Source organism: Nilaparvata lugens, chromosome 9 (genome assembly GCF_014356525.2).
Source record: "Nilaparvata lugens isolate BPH chromosome 9, ASM1435652v1, whole genome shotgun sequence".
Lineage (NCBI taxonomy): Eukaryota > Metazoa > Arthropoda > Insecta > Hemiptera > Delphacidae > Nilaparvata > Nilaparvata lugens.
Window position 1 is genome coordinate 11111866 of NC_052512.1, and position 16022 is coordinate 11127887.

At 36.5% G+C, this 16022-nt stretch overlaps 1 protein-coding gene across 4 annotated transcripts in view; it reads right to left on the reverse strand.

The window, feature by feature from the left end:
- Window positions 1-16022, reverse strand: part of LOC111062730 (lachesin) — a 317740-nt gene that overhangs the window by 228163 nt on the left and 73555 nt on the right. Inside the window, exon 1 of one of the 4 annotated variants that reach the window (XM_039435483.1) lies at window positions 9554-10256. The exons of the other annotated variants lie outside the window; for them this stretch is intronic. Within the exon in view, the coding sequence (XP_039291417.1) occupies window positions 9554-9560 (7 nt within the window). The 5' untranslated portion in view covers window positions 9561-10256. Of the gene's footprint in view, window positions 1-9553; window positions 10257-16022 lie in introns of those variants that run through there. 4 annotated transcript variants of the gene reach the window in all.

A 16022-nucleotide genomic window follows, 5' to 3' on the forward strand; every position in this document is an offset into this window, starting at 1 on the left:
TGGATTATCTGATACTAAACTGGAAGTGACAGATGAAATTGCTAAATGTGAATTTGAAACACCGAACTCCCCTTCATTAAAAATTACCGCGTCGGGAGTCAACAAAATAGCAGCTACAAATCAGATAAAAAATGCGTACTGGGCACATATTGAAGGACTGGAGCTAGCAGATTCTGAATTTTTCCTTTCAGAGGAGGTTGATATTTTATTGGGTGCTGAATACTTCCCCTTCATTCTGACTGGAAGAAAGGTGATTGGTCCAGTGGGTACACCGCCTTATGGGTAAGGTATCAGAGGAGAGTTCTACTATCTCAAATAATCTGTGCATGTATTCCAATGCTAATTTAGAAAAGTTGGTGAAGCGATTTTGGGTCGTAGAAGAGCACCTAGGACAAAAAATTATTGGAAGGTGAAATGGCTTGTGAGGAGATATACAAATCAACTGTTTGTCGTTTGAATACTGGTAGATACATTGTAGAATTACCATCCAAGGAAACAAATACGAGTGAGATATCTGGATATCTTGAAAGTAAAACTAATGTCGGAGAAAATGTTTCCATGATTCGAGAAGAAGAATTGGGAGATAAGTTAGAAGAAGTTCCAGGTAAACAAGGTATAGCCTTCAACAGTTATTTACCGATCAACGGTAATTTAGGGAAAGAGTTAAAAGTGATTCATAGTCCACATGAAATCAAACCAATGGGAAGACCCATACCGAAAAAGGAAATTGGAGAGAATTTTTTTGATAGGGAGAAACGAAATTTGGGAGAGTTAGATGATGATAGACAGGATAATGTTGAAATAAAATGGACAAAATCCGAAAAGGGAGCAGAAATGAAAGAGTATACTCTAACACCTATGTCGTATGGTGTATCATCATCGCCATTTCTTGCCATTTGTACTATGCATCAGTTTATTGAAGATGAAGAAAAATAATGTTCCCTGCGGCTTCTGAAGCCTTACGATGTTCTACTTACATGGATGATATAGTTACATCAGTCTCATCAATGGAAGCAACCAAGCAACTGCAGCTTACTGAATTGTTAAGCAGAGGGAAATTTGAATTGCTAAAGTGGGCCAGCAATCATTCTACCATTCTATCAAATCTCCCTCCAGAGCATTGCGCTATTGATGCAAAAGATTTCACTTTGGAGTCTGATAAAACCATTAAAATTCTTGGCTCCCAATCGAATCCAATTGGTTACTACCTCTTCTACAGGGTGAAGGTTCCATCCAGTCTAGCTACAAAACGAAATGCTTTATCAACTTTATCACAAATTTTCGATCTATTAGGATATTTGACACCTTTCATGCTTACCTTCAAGAGTATAATTCAATGTCTATGGCAATCGGGATGTGACTGGGATGATATAGCATCCGTGGAGGTAGTGAAGAAATGGGAGCTTTGTGTGGTTGTCCCAGTAGCTAGATTATTACATGAAGTTCAAGAAGTGCTCTCAAAAATTATAAACATAGATTATATTGCAGCTTGGACTTATTCAACTGTGGCAGTGAGTTGGATTCGGTCTTCACCTCATCGTTGGGCTGAGTTTGTGGCAAATCGTGTAAGTCAAGTACAGGAACACCTGTCTACAGAGCAATTCAGATATGTGTCAACCGAATGTAATCCAGCTGATTGTGCTAGTCAAGGACTATTGCTCAATGAATTAATTGGTAATTCTCTGTGGTGGAATGGTTCTGATTGGTTAGACAAACAACTGGAGTGCTGGCCACACCAAACCCCCGGTAATGATGATGAAAATTCAAAACAGATTGAATTGGAAGCAAGAAAAATTACTCTAGCAACACAGAGTGAAGACTCAGAGGAATCAATTCAATCGGTGAACTTGAGAAATCGATGGAGTTTACTCAAAAGAATTGTATCCTCATTCTGGAAACGTTGGCAATTGGAGTATGTATCTAGCTTGCAAACCCGAACAAAATTGTACACAAAACATAGTAATGTTAACATTGGACGTATAGCTCTCTTAAAGGAAAGTAACCTACTCCCTCTTCACTGGAGGCTTGGTCGAATAACGAAGATATTCCCTGGACAGGATGGAGTTGTGAGAGTGGTGGAGGTACAGACTGCAAAGGGAAGTCTAACTAGGGCTGTCAATAGGGTATGTCTCCTCCCTATTGATGCAGATTAGGCCTTATTGAAGGGAACTTCAATAAGTTTAGTGGTTAGTTTTTTTTGTTTCTTGTTTTACATGTGGGAAAGGTTCCCAAGTTGCTTTGTTTCTTGTTTTTATCTATATTGGTTGTATATAGTCATTATTTCTCGTCCCATCCTCTCATTTCCGTGGGCCTCCTACTCTTTTTGTATAAGTCTCCTCAATGGCCCCTGAGAAGTGAAGATATTTTTTTCCTAGTTTTCCTAGTAGGGTTCGTTATGTATGATTTTTTTTTTTTTTTTTTTTTTGTTATTGGAAGTTCTTCCAAGGTGGGCGGAATGTTCGGACGTTATATGAATAACGTCCTTTGTTGTCTGGCGTTGTGTGGTGGAGGGGGCAATTGAAGGGTGATGCGTATAGCATAATTGTGCCAGTTGCCGTTTGCGAGCCAATCGAACAGCTCACTTCTCGTAATGTCGATTTTTGCAAAGTGATCTATTGATTTATTGTGATTTATTACAAGTGTCGTCTCGTCTCGTATCGTGATCTGGACCCGGGATCCTAGGAGCAAGGAGGATTCGGACATGAAGGTAGGTCTATGTTATTGTGCACTTAGTCATTTAAATTGTTCAACTTGCTACCCGACGCCAGACAACCCCAAAATGTTCTCGATGTACGGTTATGCATGCGGTTATGTATGTGCCGAGCTTTATTGAGAGAAAATGTTCGAACCGTTCGAAAATGTTGGTACACCGGCTCAGCTGAGGTATAAAAAGGTTGTATTGGAGGGTCTTGGAATAATGCCCAAATTCCACGGTTTTTTGAACGTTTTCCTGCGTTTCCTTCACCTTCTCATGAACTAATATGATTGATCATGTTCAGATTTGGTACAGGAGTTCAGAAAGGGTTTGGAGATATTGTTTTGAGAGAACTTACGAGAGGAATTCCCTGAGAGGGATTACGCCAAAGTTACGCCCAAGATGGGCGGTTTCCCTTGCGTTGCCTATTAGACATTTTGTCCTAAGAGGACTTTTAAAATACGCCACAAATACGCCCACTATATAGGCACTTTCACAGCGTTTTCCCAAGCGTTTTTGGATGAGTTATTTTCTCAAAATTATTGTCGAGTTTTCAAAGCATTTTTCTACATTTCTCAAGCAAATTCATACTTGATAGGGTTAGATAATTATTATGGATGTTTGTTGAGTTCATATTATTCCTGTTTCAAATTTCAAAGAACTATTTGACTGAAATACAATTCTCATAATATCCTAACCAAGTCTCTAATTATTAGGAAATGAATGAATATTCATTAATTCTGATAAAAATAACGATTGTCACAACCCTGCTCTACATAATTCAAAGTAAACTGGTGATTGAATCAAGCCTGAATTTCACTTTTGACTTTTTGAAGAAACCTCAAATGGAAAATGCAGGCGAGCGAAGCGAGAATACGGAAAAAATAATAAATTGATAAGATTTGTTGAAAAGAAATTGATATTTTGATTATTGATGTTTGATAGGAGACCTTTTCTGAGATTCACGTTCTGAAGTCAGTATAAATTATGAAGAAGGATGGCATAGTTGCCAAGCTTCTTTCCCCATCACCTTCTATGGTAGATAGCTATGATTCTTCCAGTCATTCGACTATTATTACCTGACGATGAAATTATTGTGGATCTTTGTCAATAATGCTCAAATATATCACATTCACCAAGAAAATATATTCTCATGATTATATTATGATGCATTTTCATAATATTTATTTAGATCGAATATTTTGTACCTAGTAGTTCAATATATTTTTACTCCTTTTCTTTATTATTTTCTTTTTCTTCTCCTCCTCCTCCTCCTCCTCCTCCACCTCCTCCTCATCCTCCTCCTTCTCCTCCTTCTTCTTCTTCTTCTTCTTCTTCTTCTTCTTCTTCTTCTTCTTCTTCTTCTTCTTCTTCTTCTTCTTCTTCTTCTTCTTCTTTTCTTCTCTTCTTCTTCTTCTCTTCTTCTTCTTCTTCTTCTTCTTCTTCTTCTTCTTTTCTTCTTCTTCTTTTCTTCTTCTTCTTCTTCTTCTTCTTCTTCTTCTTCTTCTTCTTCTTCTTCTTCTTCTTCTTCTTCTTCTTCTTCTTCTTTGTTCTCCCTCCTCTTCTATAGCCTACAAAAACTGTGTAAACTACCTATGTTGAGTTGCAAAAGGATAGATCTACTTTGTCCAGTGACAGGCAAGGATAGGGAATGAACAATAATCAGATTCTTACACTAGAACATGAACCATTATGAATGATTTTGTATGAGATTCATATACGGAATTCTTCGATGAGAGGATGAGACCCACTCACAGATTCCACTGTTATAGGATGACTGAAGCCTGGTTTTCACTAGTAGAGTTAGTGGTCGAGTAACTGGCATACTAACTCTACCGAGCTAACTCTACTCTACTTACTTGGTCGAGTAACTGTTTCCACTACAATTGAGAATAGTAGGTGAAGTGTAGTCTTGTCTAGTGAACAGAACTAACCTCATAATGTCAAAACATTTTAATAAATTAACACTAGAACACATTTTAATGAATTTTATCAAATTGATACTTTTTAATAAATAACAAGATATTAATTGTTTTAATAAACAATTTATTACGAAAGAAGAATTTATAATAACATTCATAAAGGAATGTTCTTTCTATTCAAAGTAAATTGAGTTTAATTCCCGGAGTAATGCGAAAATTCTCCCTCACAAAGGCCCAGTTGCACAAAAGCCGGTTAAATTTTAATCCCAATTAACTTTACGTGAACCAAATCAGGGAAGACCAATTCAAAAAGATGGATCTACTGGAATTAATCAGGATTGAAAATAACCCGACTTTTTTGCAACCGGCACTAAGTACCTGATTGAATGATTACAAAAGTTCAACAGCTGAGGCATAATTTTGACACAGTCCCACACACATGAACTCGCTCACTCACTTCTATCACCAACGGACGACGAATTAATTATTATTATAAGCTGTTTTTCCAAGGATGAATAATAATTATCCTTTCAATGTCCCTCAGCGAGTTTTCTCATGGATGATACCTAGTGCAATCGAATATTTTATATTAATAAACCTATTATATTCCGAATTTCGTGAGAATCGTTAGAGCAGTTTTCAAGATCCGGTGAAATACGAACATATAAACATCAAAACATCTAATCATCTAAACATCTAAACATCTATACATCTTAACATCTAAACATCTAAGCATCTAAACATCCAAACATCTAAACATCTAAACATCTAAGCATCTAAACATCTAAACATCTAAACATCTGAACATCTAAACATATAAACAGAAGTTGCTCGTTTAATAGTATAGGATAGCATAGCAACCTCTAATACAAGGCCCCGGCCTACGATATTGCTACGTCGCAGCGTAGGCCTATAATCTAATACATGATTGGTGAAAAAGATCAGCTGATATTTTTTAAAATCTCTTTCACCAATCATGTATTAGGCCTACGCTGCGACGTTGCAATATCGTAGGCCGGGGCCTTGTATTAGAGGTGTATTAGTGGTTGAGTAGAGTTAGAAGTGGTTGTGGGGGGAAGGCAAGTTCTATCCCACGGTTCTATACCACTCTACTCTACTGAAAACTAGTACTCTACCATGAACGTTGCCATTGGGAGAGTTCACAAGATAATTAGTTGACCGAGCGAAGTGAGGTCTAAGATTCAAGTCGACGGTATGGCATTGCTCTTAATGTTTAAATGTTTACATATTAAAATGTTTAAATGTTTACGTATTTAAATGTTTAAATGTTCAAATGTATGAATGTTCAAATGTTTATATGTTTACATGTTGCGTATTTACGGCGAAACGCGGTAATAGATTTTCATGAAATTTAACAGGTATGTTCCTTTTTAAATTGCGCGTCGACGTATATATATATATATTATTTTGGAAATTTTGCATTTCAAGGATAATATAAGCATAAAAGGAAAAAGGAGCCAATATAAGAGTAAAAATCTGGTGTGGCGCTCTCACACAACTTTCCATGCCGTTATGAAAATTGATCAACTGACGCTAGTGTTCATGCGCATCTGAAGTCTACTATTCTAAGATCTGAGCCAGCTGGTGACGGGACAATAACGCTGCAGACACAAGAAGTCTGCTATCTCTTCATTGTGAATGATTTAAAAGAATCAACAGTTGCCAACAGTTTACAATTGAATAATCTTATTTTCTCTAATTTCGAATTTATTTTCAATTTCAGGTGAAAATGTTACTGGACATTAACTGTAGAGATTTATATGCCCATCTTTACCACTTGGAATTTTTTGTTCAAATTGTATCTGAAGCCTGATAATTGGGAATCTAAAATCAAACTCTGCATAGATGGGGCGGTGCTCCTGACATTTCTACAGATATGGGACTTGTGGCAGTTGATAGAGCTTATCAATGACTTTTCCAGGTATGAATTTGATCAAAATCGTTGGAGCCGTTTTCGAGAAAATCGCGAAAACCCCTGTTTTTGACAACATTTTTGCCATTTTAGCCGCCATCTTGAATTGCATTTGATCGGATATTGTTCGTGTCGGATCCTTATAGTGTAAGGACCTTAAGTTCCAAATTTCAAGTCATTCCGTTAATTGGGAGATGAGATATCGTGTACACAGACGCACATACACTCATACACACACACACATACAGACCAATACCCAAAAACCTCTTTTTTGGATTCAGAATTTTTTTCGGAAAGCAATACTTTCCTTACCTATGGTAATAGGGCAAGGAAAGTAAAAATCAGACTATAGAATTATTCATCATAAATAAGCTGTCGAGTTGATTATAAATTGCATGCCGTGACGCATGCAATTCAATATCTCAATGTAACTTGGTAAAAAATAATTTGCTGTGTAGACTATCAATTGCATGCCTCATTGAATGCAAGTTTTATGCACTATTAAATGAACGATTGATTGCTTGCAATAACGCATGTAATTAATAACTAAAATAACATAGTATTGTCTTTTGAACTTTCTCTGCTTTGAACTCGGGCTGTCCTGTTGCCAGTATGTCAAGAAGGAGATTAGCTTTTGATGTTAGCATTTTTGATACACCGACTCCAACAGCCATTAGCCGTTTTCACACCGATATCTCGCCGACACGACATACAGACAGGATTTACTCTGATGGACAGTATAAGAGGAGGATGCGGTTTATAACTACGCGAGGTTTACTGTTCACAGAACTACTAGTACTTACCCAGGGAACTCTACCACTCACTACTAATGAAAACCAGGCTTTACTTGCCGCGTTTCCATGGAGTAAAAAAGATTAGGTGAGTTTCATCGGAATGGAGAATTCGAAATGAGAGAGATTCATAAGAAGCAGTTGCACGAAACTTTAAATGATATTTCAGAGATAATCTTTCATCTCAACTCTCACAACAGTACTCCACTTCCTCTCCTATCTTATCATTTTCCTGTCCTTTTTCCCCTTTTTTCATCTCCAGTTCCACTGAACAATCCGAATCCGTAATAATAATCTCGTCTGAAAATTTCATCTCTTCTCGTTATGTCTGGATCATAATTACAATTTATTATCAACTTCCCTCTCTTGTATAAGTGATGGGGTGATAAAGAATTCCACTGCAGAATATTATTGAAGAGAAAACAACTGGATATGAGAGAATAATGAGAAATTGAGTGAAATGGAATGGTTGGAATATATTGAGGAGTTGATGAGTTTGAATAATGTTTCTTCATTTATTCATATTAGAAACAACTGGCTAATATACGAGCAGTTCAATATAATATACTACAAACCCTTTCAAACCTGGAAGTTTTCAAATGAAAATAAAAAATATCCAATGATCTCAACAGCTCTGAATACTAAATTTTCTTCGTTTTTTCATCTCTAGTGTTTTTACTTTCCTTGCCCTATTACCATAGGTAAGGAAAGTATTGCTTCCCGAAAAAAATTAAGGTACCCAAATTTCTATATTTTTTCATCTCTAGTGTTTTTACTTTCCTTGCCCTATTACCATAGGTAAGGAAAATATTGCTTTCTGAAAAAAATTAAGGTACCCAAATTTCTATATTTTTTCATCTCTAGTGTTTTTACTTTCCTTGCCCTATTACCATAGGTAAGGAAAATATTGCTTTCTGAAAAAAATTAAAGTACCCAAATTTCTATATTTTTTCATCTCTAGTGTTTTTACTCTCCTTAAACTAAAACTGTCGGTCCCGGCTGAAGTATGACAGTCGTAAGGCCCATTGACGGCTTAAATTATATATTCAGGCGGTGGGATCTTCCCGCAAGGGACTCCCCACCAACAAAAGCCATACGAATTTACTTTTTTACTCTTCTTGCCCTATTACCATAGGTAAGGAGAGTATTGCTTTCCGAAAAAAACTAAGGTACCCCAATTTCTATATTTCTAAACGTTTCAAGGTCCCCTGAGTTCGAAAAAGTGGTTTTTGGGTATTAGTCTTCATATGTGTGTGTCTGTGTACACGATATCTCATCTCTAAATTAACGATTTGTCAATGAATATTAGTCAATAATATTTTACGAATAAGTTACATAAAACTGTAAAACTTATTTTGCATCTCATGATTAACTTGAAATTCATCAATCGAGTATGCACAAATATTTAACAATTCCTTCTTCATCAAGGCTCTAAATTTATGTACAATCGAATCCATTTTAGCACTTTTTACTCCTCTCTCATATAATGTAGTTCGGTGCATATCATCTCGCAACTGTTTTCAATGTCTAGTTTCATAATTGTGAAAAAGTGCATCAGTTTTGAATTAATCCTTGTTTTGATCAATAAAGCATTTTGCTTCTAGGATATACAAACTTGGAAGAAGTAGAATTTTGGCCAGGAACGAGTCTGTGGGGAGGAATTTCAAATCGAGCGCGGAAGGTGATCTATCATTAGAAAAGAAGCTCTCAACTGCGAAGGCCCGCTGCTCTCTAGACTGGAGCATGATGGCTATTTACTTGGGGGAGGATGAATTTGACAACTTTCCCCTCCAGATGTGCCCCCTCCTGACACTCTACACGACCAATTATTCAACGCACGGGATTTTTTTCAAATAAGTAAGTTTCTTTCGTGCACCTTGCACATAAAAAATCATTCAAAATTTAAATATTGAATAACATACATCAACAGTTGATATTGATTGATTAATATAGCTTAACCTTCTGGGACGCGCGCCTATTTTTGTAACATGAGGACGCGCGCGTTGTACTTTATACTACACTTGGTTCCTTCATTAAAATAGCTACTATATCAATTTATATGTGCAACTTTTACCATTATTTTCATTACAAGACTATTTTTGAATGTTAGTATGTTTTGGATTTTTAATAATTATTAGAGGAAACTAAAAAAATAATGGTTTTGCTAGGAAACTTTTCATACACATAGTAGAAACTCCGTACAGAAACTTACCTTTCATTCAATGTTTGAATTTTTTTTTATTTCTCAATTTTTGTTTCTTCAGGCCACTTCAGTTCTATTCGATTTTAAACAATCTCGCTCTCTTTTGAATTGAGGTGCTAAAGATACAATATGCTGGTTAGTGCAATATGAAATCTCATCGATCATATCAAGGCTGATAACAGATAAAAATGCTTCAACTTTATCTTTTGCATTCTTAGCCACCTTCTTTGTACCAAGGAGAATTCCTATGATATTTTTATTCTTAGTCTTGCTGATTGTTGCTACTTCAAACGTACACCAGATTGTTCTACCATCCTTCCCAAGAATAAACTCAATATCATCATGTTCGGGAGAATTTTCATCAACGAAATAACTGGTTTCTCATTCACTTCCATTGTCACCTTCTACTTCACTATCATCCGAAAATTCGTTGTATTCTATCACTTCCCCACTGTCATCTGAAAAGTCAATGTTTTGCTCATCTTCTGAACTACTTTCATTGAGGAGTCGGTCTATTTCACTTGTTCTTAGAACATCTGACATCACGAAAATTGTCAAAACTGTTTATAATTAACAAAATTAATAATAACTCATCTGAAACTAACGGTAAAATCACACTCACTTTCGAAAAATGGACCACTAGACTTCAAACTTTACACTAAGCTGGGACGCGCGCGATGTAAAAAGTACAACATTTCTGACACCGGTCTCTTCAACACTGAATAGGATATGACCAGTGATTGATAGTAATGCAATATTTTGTCTATGGGCGGCTTAGACCAGTTATAGAATAGACACGACCAATTATATTCATACTAAAGGTCGATGAAGCCAACATCTACTGCCAAATTCGCCCACCTTGACGTCACAGCAGTGACGTCACGAATCGTATAGACATTGTTGTTAAACAATGCATTGTTGTTAAACATAGCTTGTTTTCCATAGCAGATTATCATTTATTTATGAAAATGGTAATCTCCTGTGCAGCATAAATATAATTGCACTGAAATTTTTAGGGAAAAAAGTGGAATATCTTTTCATGTGTAAGTTGAAATTTATACACATAAATATTGTAAGTTGTAACTGTAGTATTATCCTTGGTTATGATGTAAGTGAACTCATTGCAGCATGACAATAAATTAGTTTTGTAGGCTACCGTACCTTATTATTAATACCAAAACACATTATAACTTTGAAGCCGATATCACATAACACATCATAAATTAACATAATCGTTTTTGCCCGTAGCTAGAAATAACCTAAAAACACCATGAATCTGAAATAGACATAATCTGAAAGTTTTCAATATGATGCGTGAAGTCACTGTTGTGACGTCAAGGTGGGCGAATTTGTCAGTAGATGTTGGCTTCAGAGGATAGACTTCTCAACGTGTCTATTCTATAACTGGTCTAAGATGGGCGGAGCTAGATGTCGCGGAGGAATACTTGAAGGTTACCAACCTCACGGATGTGAATTTCTCAATTAAAACGAAAAACTTTCTGACTGTTGTACTTTTTACAACGGCGCGCGTCCCGGAAGGTTAATATACATAATTATATACAATATTCAAGATTGTGTGTGTGTGTTGTCATCCGTCCCTGTCTTGTGATCCTTCATTCTCCGAGCTTTGCATTCTGTCTGGCCGTTTGCATTATCTTCAACGTTTCTTGACTCCACCAGGTAACAATATAAACTTACTGGAAACTTCCCTGTCAACACTGATTTTTCCTTCCTCGTTTCCCCAAGAAGGACCTCCGACTTTTTTTCACAGCAACGGAACGTAAGTTATCCATCTCTTCAAGCATTTTCTACTTCCATTTCTCCTTATTCTTTTCCTGTCTCCTTTTTCTCACCCTTTTTCTTCTTCTGCTTGACATTACTATTCCTCATCTTCTTCTTTGTCTTTCTCTCTTCATACTTTTTTCCTCTGCTTACACTTTCACCTCTTCTTTCTCTCCATTCTCTTTCCTCTATTCTTTTTTCTCTTCTAATTCCCTCCTTCTTCTTCTTCTTCTTCTTCTTCTTTTTCTTCTGCTACATCCGCTTTACCTCCTCCTAATCATCATTTCCCTCTTCTCCTTCTCCTCCTCCTAATCCAACTCACCTCCTCCTTCTCCTTCCCCTCCTCCTCCTCCTCCTCCTCCTCCTTCTCCTCATCCTTCTCCTCCTCGTCGTCCTCCTCCTTCTTATGAGTCTTTTTTTTCCTCTTATTTTTCTTCTTCTTCTTCTTCTTCTTATTCTCCTGTTTTCTACTTTTTCTTCTTCTTCTCCTTCTCCTTCTCCTCCAGCTCACCAGCCCACTTCACCACGCGGGAAGATGGTGAATTATATTCTATTCGCCCTCACACACAAGCATCCCTCCATCCAGCACCACCCTCCACCTCCGCCAACCAAACCTTCTCCAACAATGTTGTTGTTTCTCTTTCTCAGCACACATTTTGACACCTGAGATTTATCTGAGGAGTGAAGTCTGTTGTGAACAATACACCGAGCTGCGTCCTGCCCTGCCACTCGCCACTCTGGCTGCAATAATTCGAGCCAGCAGTTTCAAAGAATGTTGTTGCGTTGCACTGTCACCAGCCGAGCAGCAGACAGTTGAACTCCTTAGCTTTCTACTTAACAAGGCCGTCGACTTACTGATTAGCATAAAAAGCTGACAAAGTTTGCATTGAAGTGTCATCTGCTCATTTTTTATTCCCAGCTGAAGAAGAAGAAGAAGAAGAAGAAGAAGAAAAATAAGAAGAAGAAGAAGAAGAAGAAGAAGAAGAAGAAGAAGAAAAATAAGAAGAAGAAGAAGTAGAAAAATAAGAAGAAGAAGAAGTAGAAAGAATAAGAAGAAGGAGAAGAAAAAGAAGAAGAAGAAGACGCATATGAAGGAGGAGGAGTTCGAGGAAAAGAGAAGGAGAAGGATGATGAGGTGGAGGAGGGAGATGAGGTTTATGAGGAGGAGAAGGAGGAGGAGTACGAGGAGAAGAAGAAGGATTACGTGGAAAAGAGGATGAGGAGGAGGAGGAGGAAGATAAGGTGTGGGAGGAGGAGTTCGAGGAGAAGAGGAGGAGAAGGAGGATGAGGTGGAAGAGGGAGATGATGTTTAGGAGGAGGAGTACGAGAAGAAGAAGGAGTACGTGGAAAATAGGATGAGGAGGAGGAGGAGGAAGATAAGGTGTGGGTGGAGGAGTACGAGGAGAAGGAGGAGGAGTACGAGGGAATGAGGAGGAGGAGGAGGATGAGGGAGAAGAAAGATGAGGTGTAGGTGGAGGAGAAGAAGGAGGAGGAGTACGAGGAAAAGAGGAGGAGAATGAGAATGAGGAGTAGGAGGAGGTGAAGCGGGTGTCATTTCCAATGACTTTAAAATGTGACTCCCACTGAGAAGACGTACATTCGTCTAAGTCAGATATCTGAATCAGTCAACTCTCTTCAGAGCGAAAGTCCTGATAACTTGTAACGACAAGTTGCTGCATAACAGACAAACGCTTTTCCATTTCCCACGAGCGGAGGAAAACGATTTTCCCCCATGGTCATCGATTTCCGGCTCTCTTTTCTATTGACTTATGATAGATGACAGTCACTGGGGAGTATATGGAGCAGAAGGAATAGAGGAAGAATCTTCAACCAATCGTCTTCCAACAGCCATCTTAGGAAATTGAAATCTTGAAAAATACTTATACAGAGTGTTTCTAGAATAAATCTACAAACTTCGTAAGGGAACCTAACATCAGAATGGAGAAGAAAGTTCTAGTAAACATGATTTCTTTCATTGTTGCTATGATAATGATAGTGGAGGTTTTCACATTAAATTAAAATTTTTCCAATCTATAATTAATAGTATCTTACGTCACAAGGACGAGAAGGGGCCTTTTGCAGGCGAGAATGATGTTTCTAGTCGAGGCGTTAGCCGAGACTAGAATTTCATTACAGCACTGCAAAAGACATTCACGTCCAAGTAAATTACACCATTTTTTGTCATTATAATCTAGAAAAGATTAATTGAGAAACAGAAAACATTACCTGCTTGTGCTGACATTACTACATGCATTCTATAAACATAACCTAGTTTACAAATTCCGAATCAGGAATCTTGTGGAAGTTGACAAAACTTGGAAAATGGTTTTTGTAGCAATTTTGCTGTTCCTATTTATGAACATTATAAACATCTATAGACATTGGCCCATATGAATAAAACCAGAGCAAATGCTCATGAGCAAGAGCAAGAAGCATAAGGTTTTGCTCATGAGCAAAGGGTAGAAGCAAAAGCATTTGCTCATTTATAAATGAATAAGCTTTACCTTATACTCTTACCTTATGCTCCTGAACTCTGGAGCAAATGCTCACGTATTTTAGAGATTTTTCATCAGCTGATCCGCTTTTGTAGCGTCAGTTTGTTTTTATAGCTCACGGAAGCGCTAAATATGCAAGTAGGGTGCACCCCTTGTGTTTGCGTCGTCTGCTCTGTTTTCTATTATTATGAATAGAGTTTTAGGTTAGTTGAGTTTAGAATTTTTAAATAATAGCGTGAAAAAATGTCATCTCTTTTATAATCTTCAGCATGTTCTTATAATATCAATAGCCTTCTTATAATCGTCCACACTCTCATCTTCTTAAATGCTCATCTCCTATTTTGTGATGGCTATCTTTATAACAGGTAGCTATCTATCTTTTGTATTTATTCTTTTGTAGGTATAATGGTGATATATATCATGGTTGAATCTGATAAGAGTTTTATAGTTCTCAACTATTGGTTGTGATCGTATCTGGTATAGTTTCCTCTTCCTCATATGGATTAGTTGAGCCATTTTACTATGAGCAAAAGCTGCTCTAGACTAGGCTCACCTTTTTTGAAGCATTTGCTTCAAAAGTTGAGCAAATGCTCTAGTTTATTCATACAATTTTGAGCAAAAGCTTTTACTTTTGAGCAAATGCTCAAACTATTTTTTCGATGAGCATGAGCAAACGGTTTTTCTCACGTTTATTCATGGAAAATGTAGCAAATGCTTCATATTTTAGAAGTATAAGCAAATGCTCAACTTTATTCATATGGCCCATTATGTTTTCATTACAGAAGAAGTATGGTGTAATGAGAATTATATTTGTTTGTTTGTTCTGCAAACAACTGTTTACCAGTTTGATTGCAAGCATGGAAAACAGCTGAAATTCAATGACTGTGACAAAAATACCTATACAAAGTGTTTCTAGAATAGACCTACAAACTTCGTAAGGAAACCAAACATCAGAATGGTGAAGAGAGTTCTAGTGAAGTTTTCACATTTTCAATCTATAATTGAATTTTTTGTAGCTGCCTCATGAGGGTACTGAAAATCAATAATTCTTATATAAAAGTAGGTTAGAATCGAATAGAACGAATGAAAAGTATTTGAATTCATTAATTATCATTATGATAAGTGGATAATTATGCCAGAAAAGTTAACTTACTTTTTTCAGAAGAGATACAGACCAGTATAACTTATGTATAAGATGAGTTAACTTATACTTGTATACTTGTGGCTCAACGATATTCCAAATTAATATTAACTCTTTCGTAAGATTTATCTAGAACGTTTGTTGTTGCTCTTCTTCTTTTCTTCTTCTCCTTCTTCTTCTTCTACTCGTGATATTTTTCTAAGTTTTTCGATTTGAATATCATCAAGCTATCAAAATGAAAAGGTTTTCTCAGCGAAACATTTTTTCCGATCATTACTTTTTGAGATATGAGCGCCTTAAGTTTGAAATTTTGTGACTGAACATTTCAAATTCGGTAAGATTTAAATCCATGAGATTCAGAGGATGAATTCTTCATGGTATTGTTGATCTAGTAAAACAAAAACTTTTTGAAAATATCAATAGATTTTTGAAAAATTATTCAATTTACCAAAAATAACTCAGCTGAGAGTTATTTTTAGTAAATTGTATAACTATCTTGAAAATCGATATTTTGAGAAAATTTTTGTTTTACTAGATCAACAGTACCTTGAAGAGCCCATCCTCCAAATCTCATGGATTTATCTCCTACCGGATTTAAAATGTTGTGTCCCAAAAATTTAAGTTTTAGGCACTTATATCACAAATAGTGATGATCAGAAAAAAAATTTCTCCTGAGAGAACTTTTTCATTTGATAGCTTGATGATATACAAATCGAAAAACTCTAAAAAATATCACGAGTAGAAAGTTAATTTTTAGCCTTTGCACAGCCTTAATATAAATAGTTCCTTGAATCGAAATCTAGTGGTATCCAGTAGTATTAATAGAAATCTAAGGGTAACTCAGATCTCTATTTTTATTTCTTTTTAAGAGTAGCACTAACGTAGAAAGACAAATTTTTCAATGTATACAATCTTTGATGACAGTAGGCCCAACGTGATAATAATATCAAGCATCCGATGTATTCTAGAAATGGTAAAAGCTCGTTATAAATATTGCATGGAGTAAGTAATGGGCCTCCAGGTTGTACAGTCTGGAACAACCCAGCAGCTGTCAGACGAG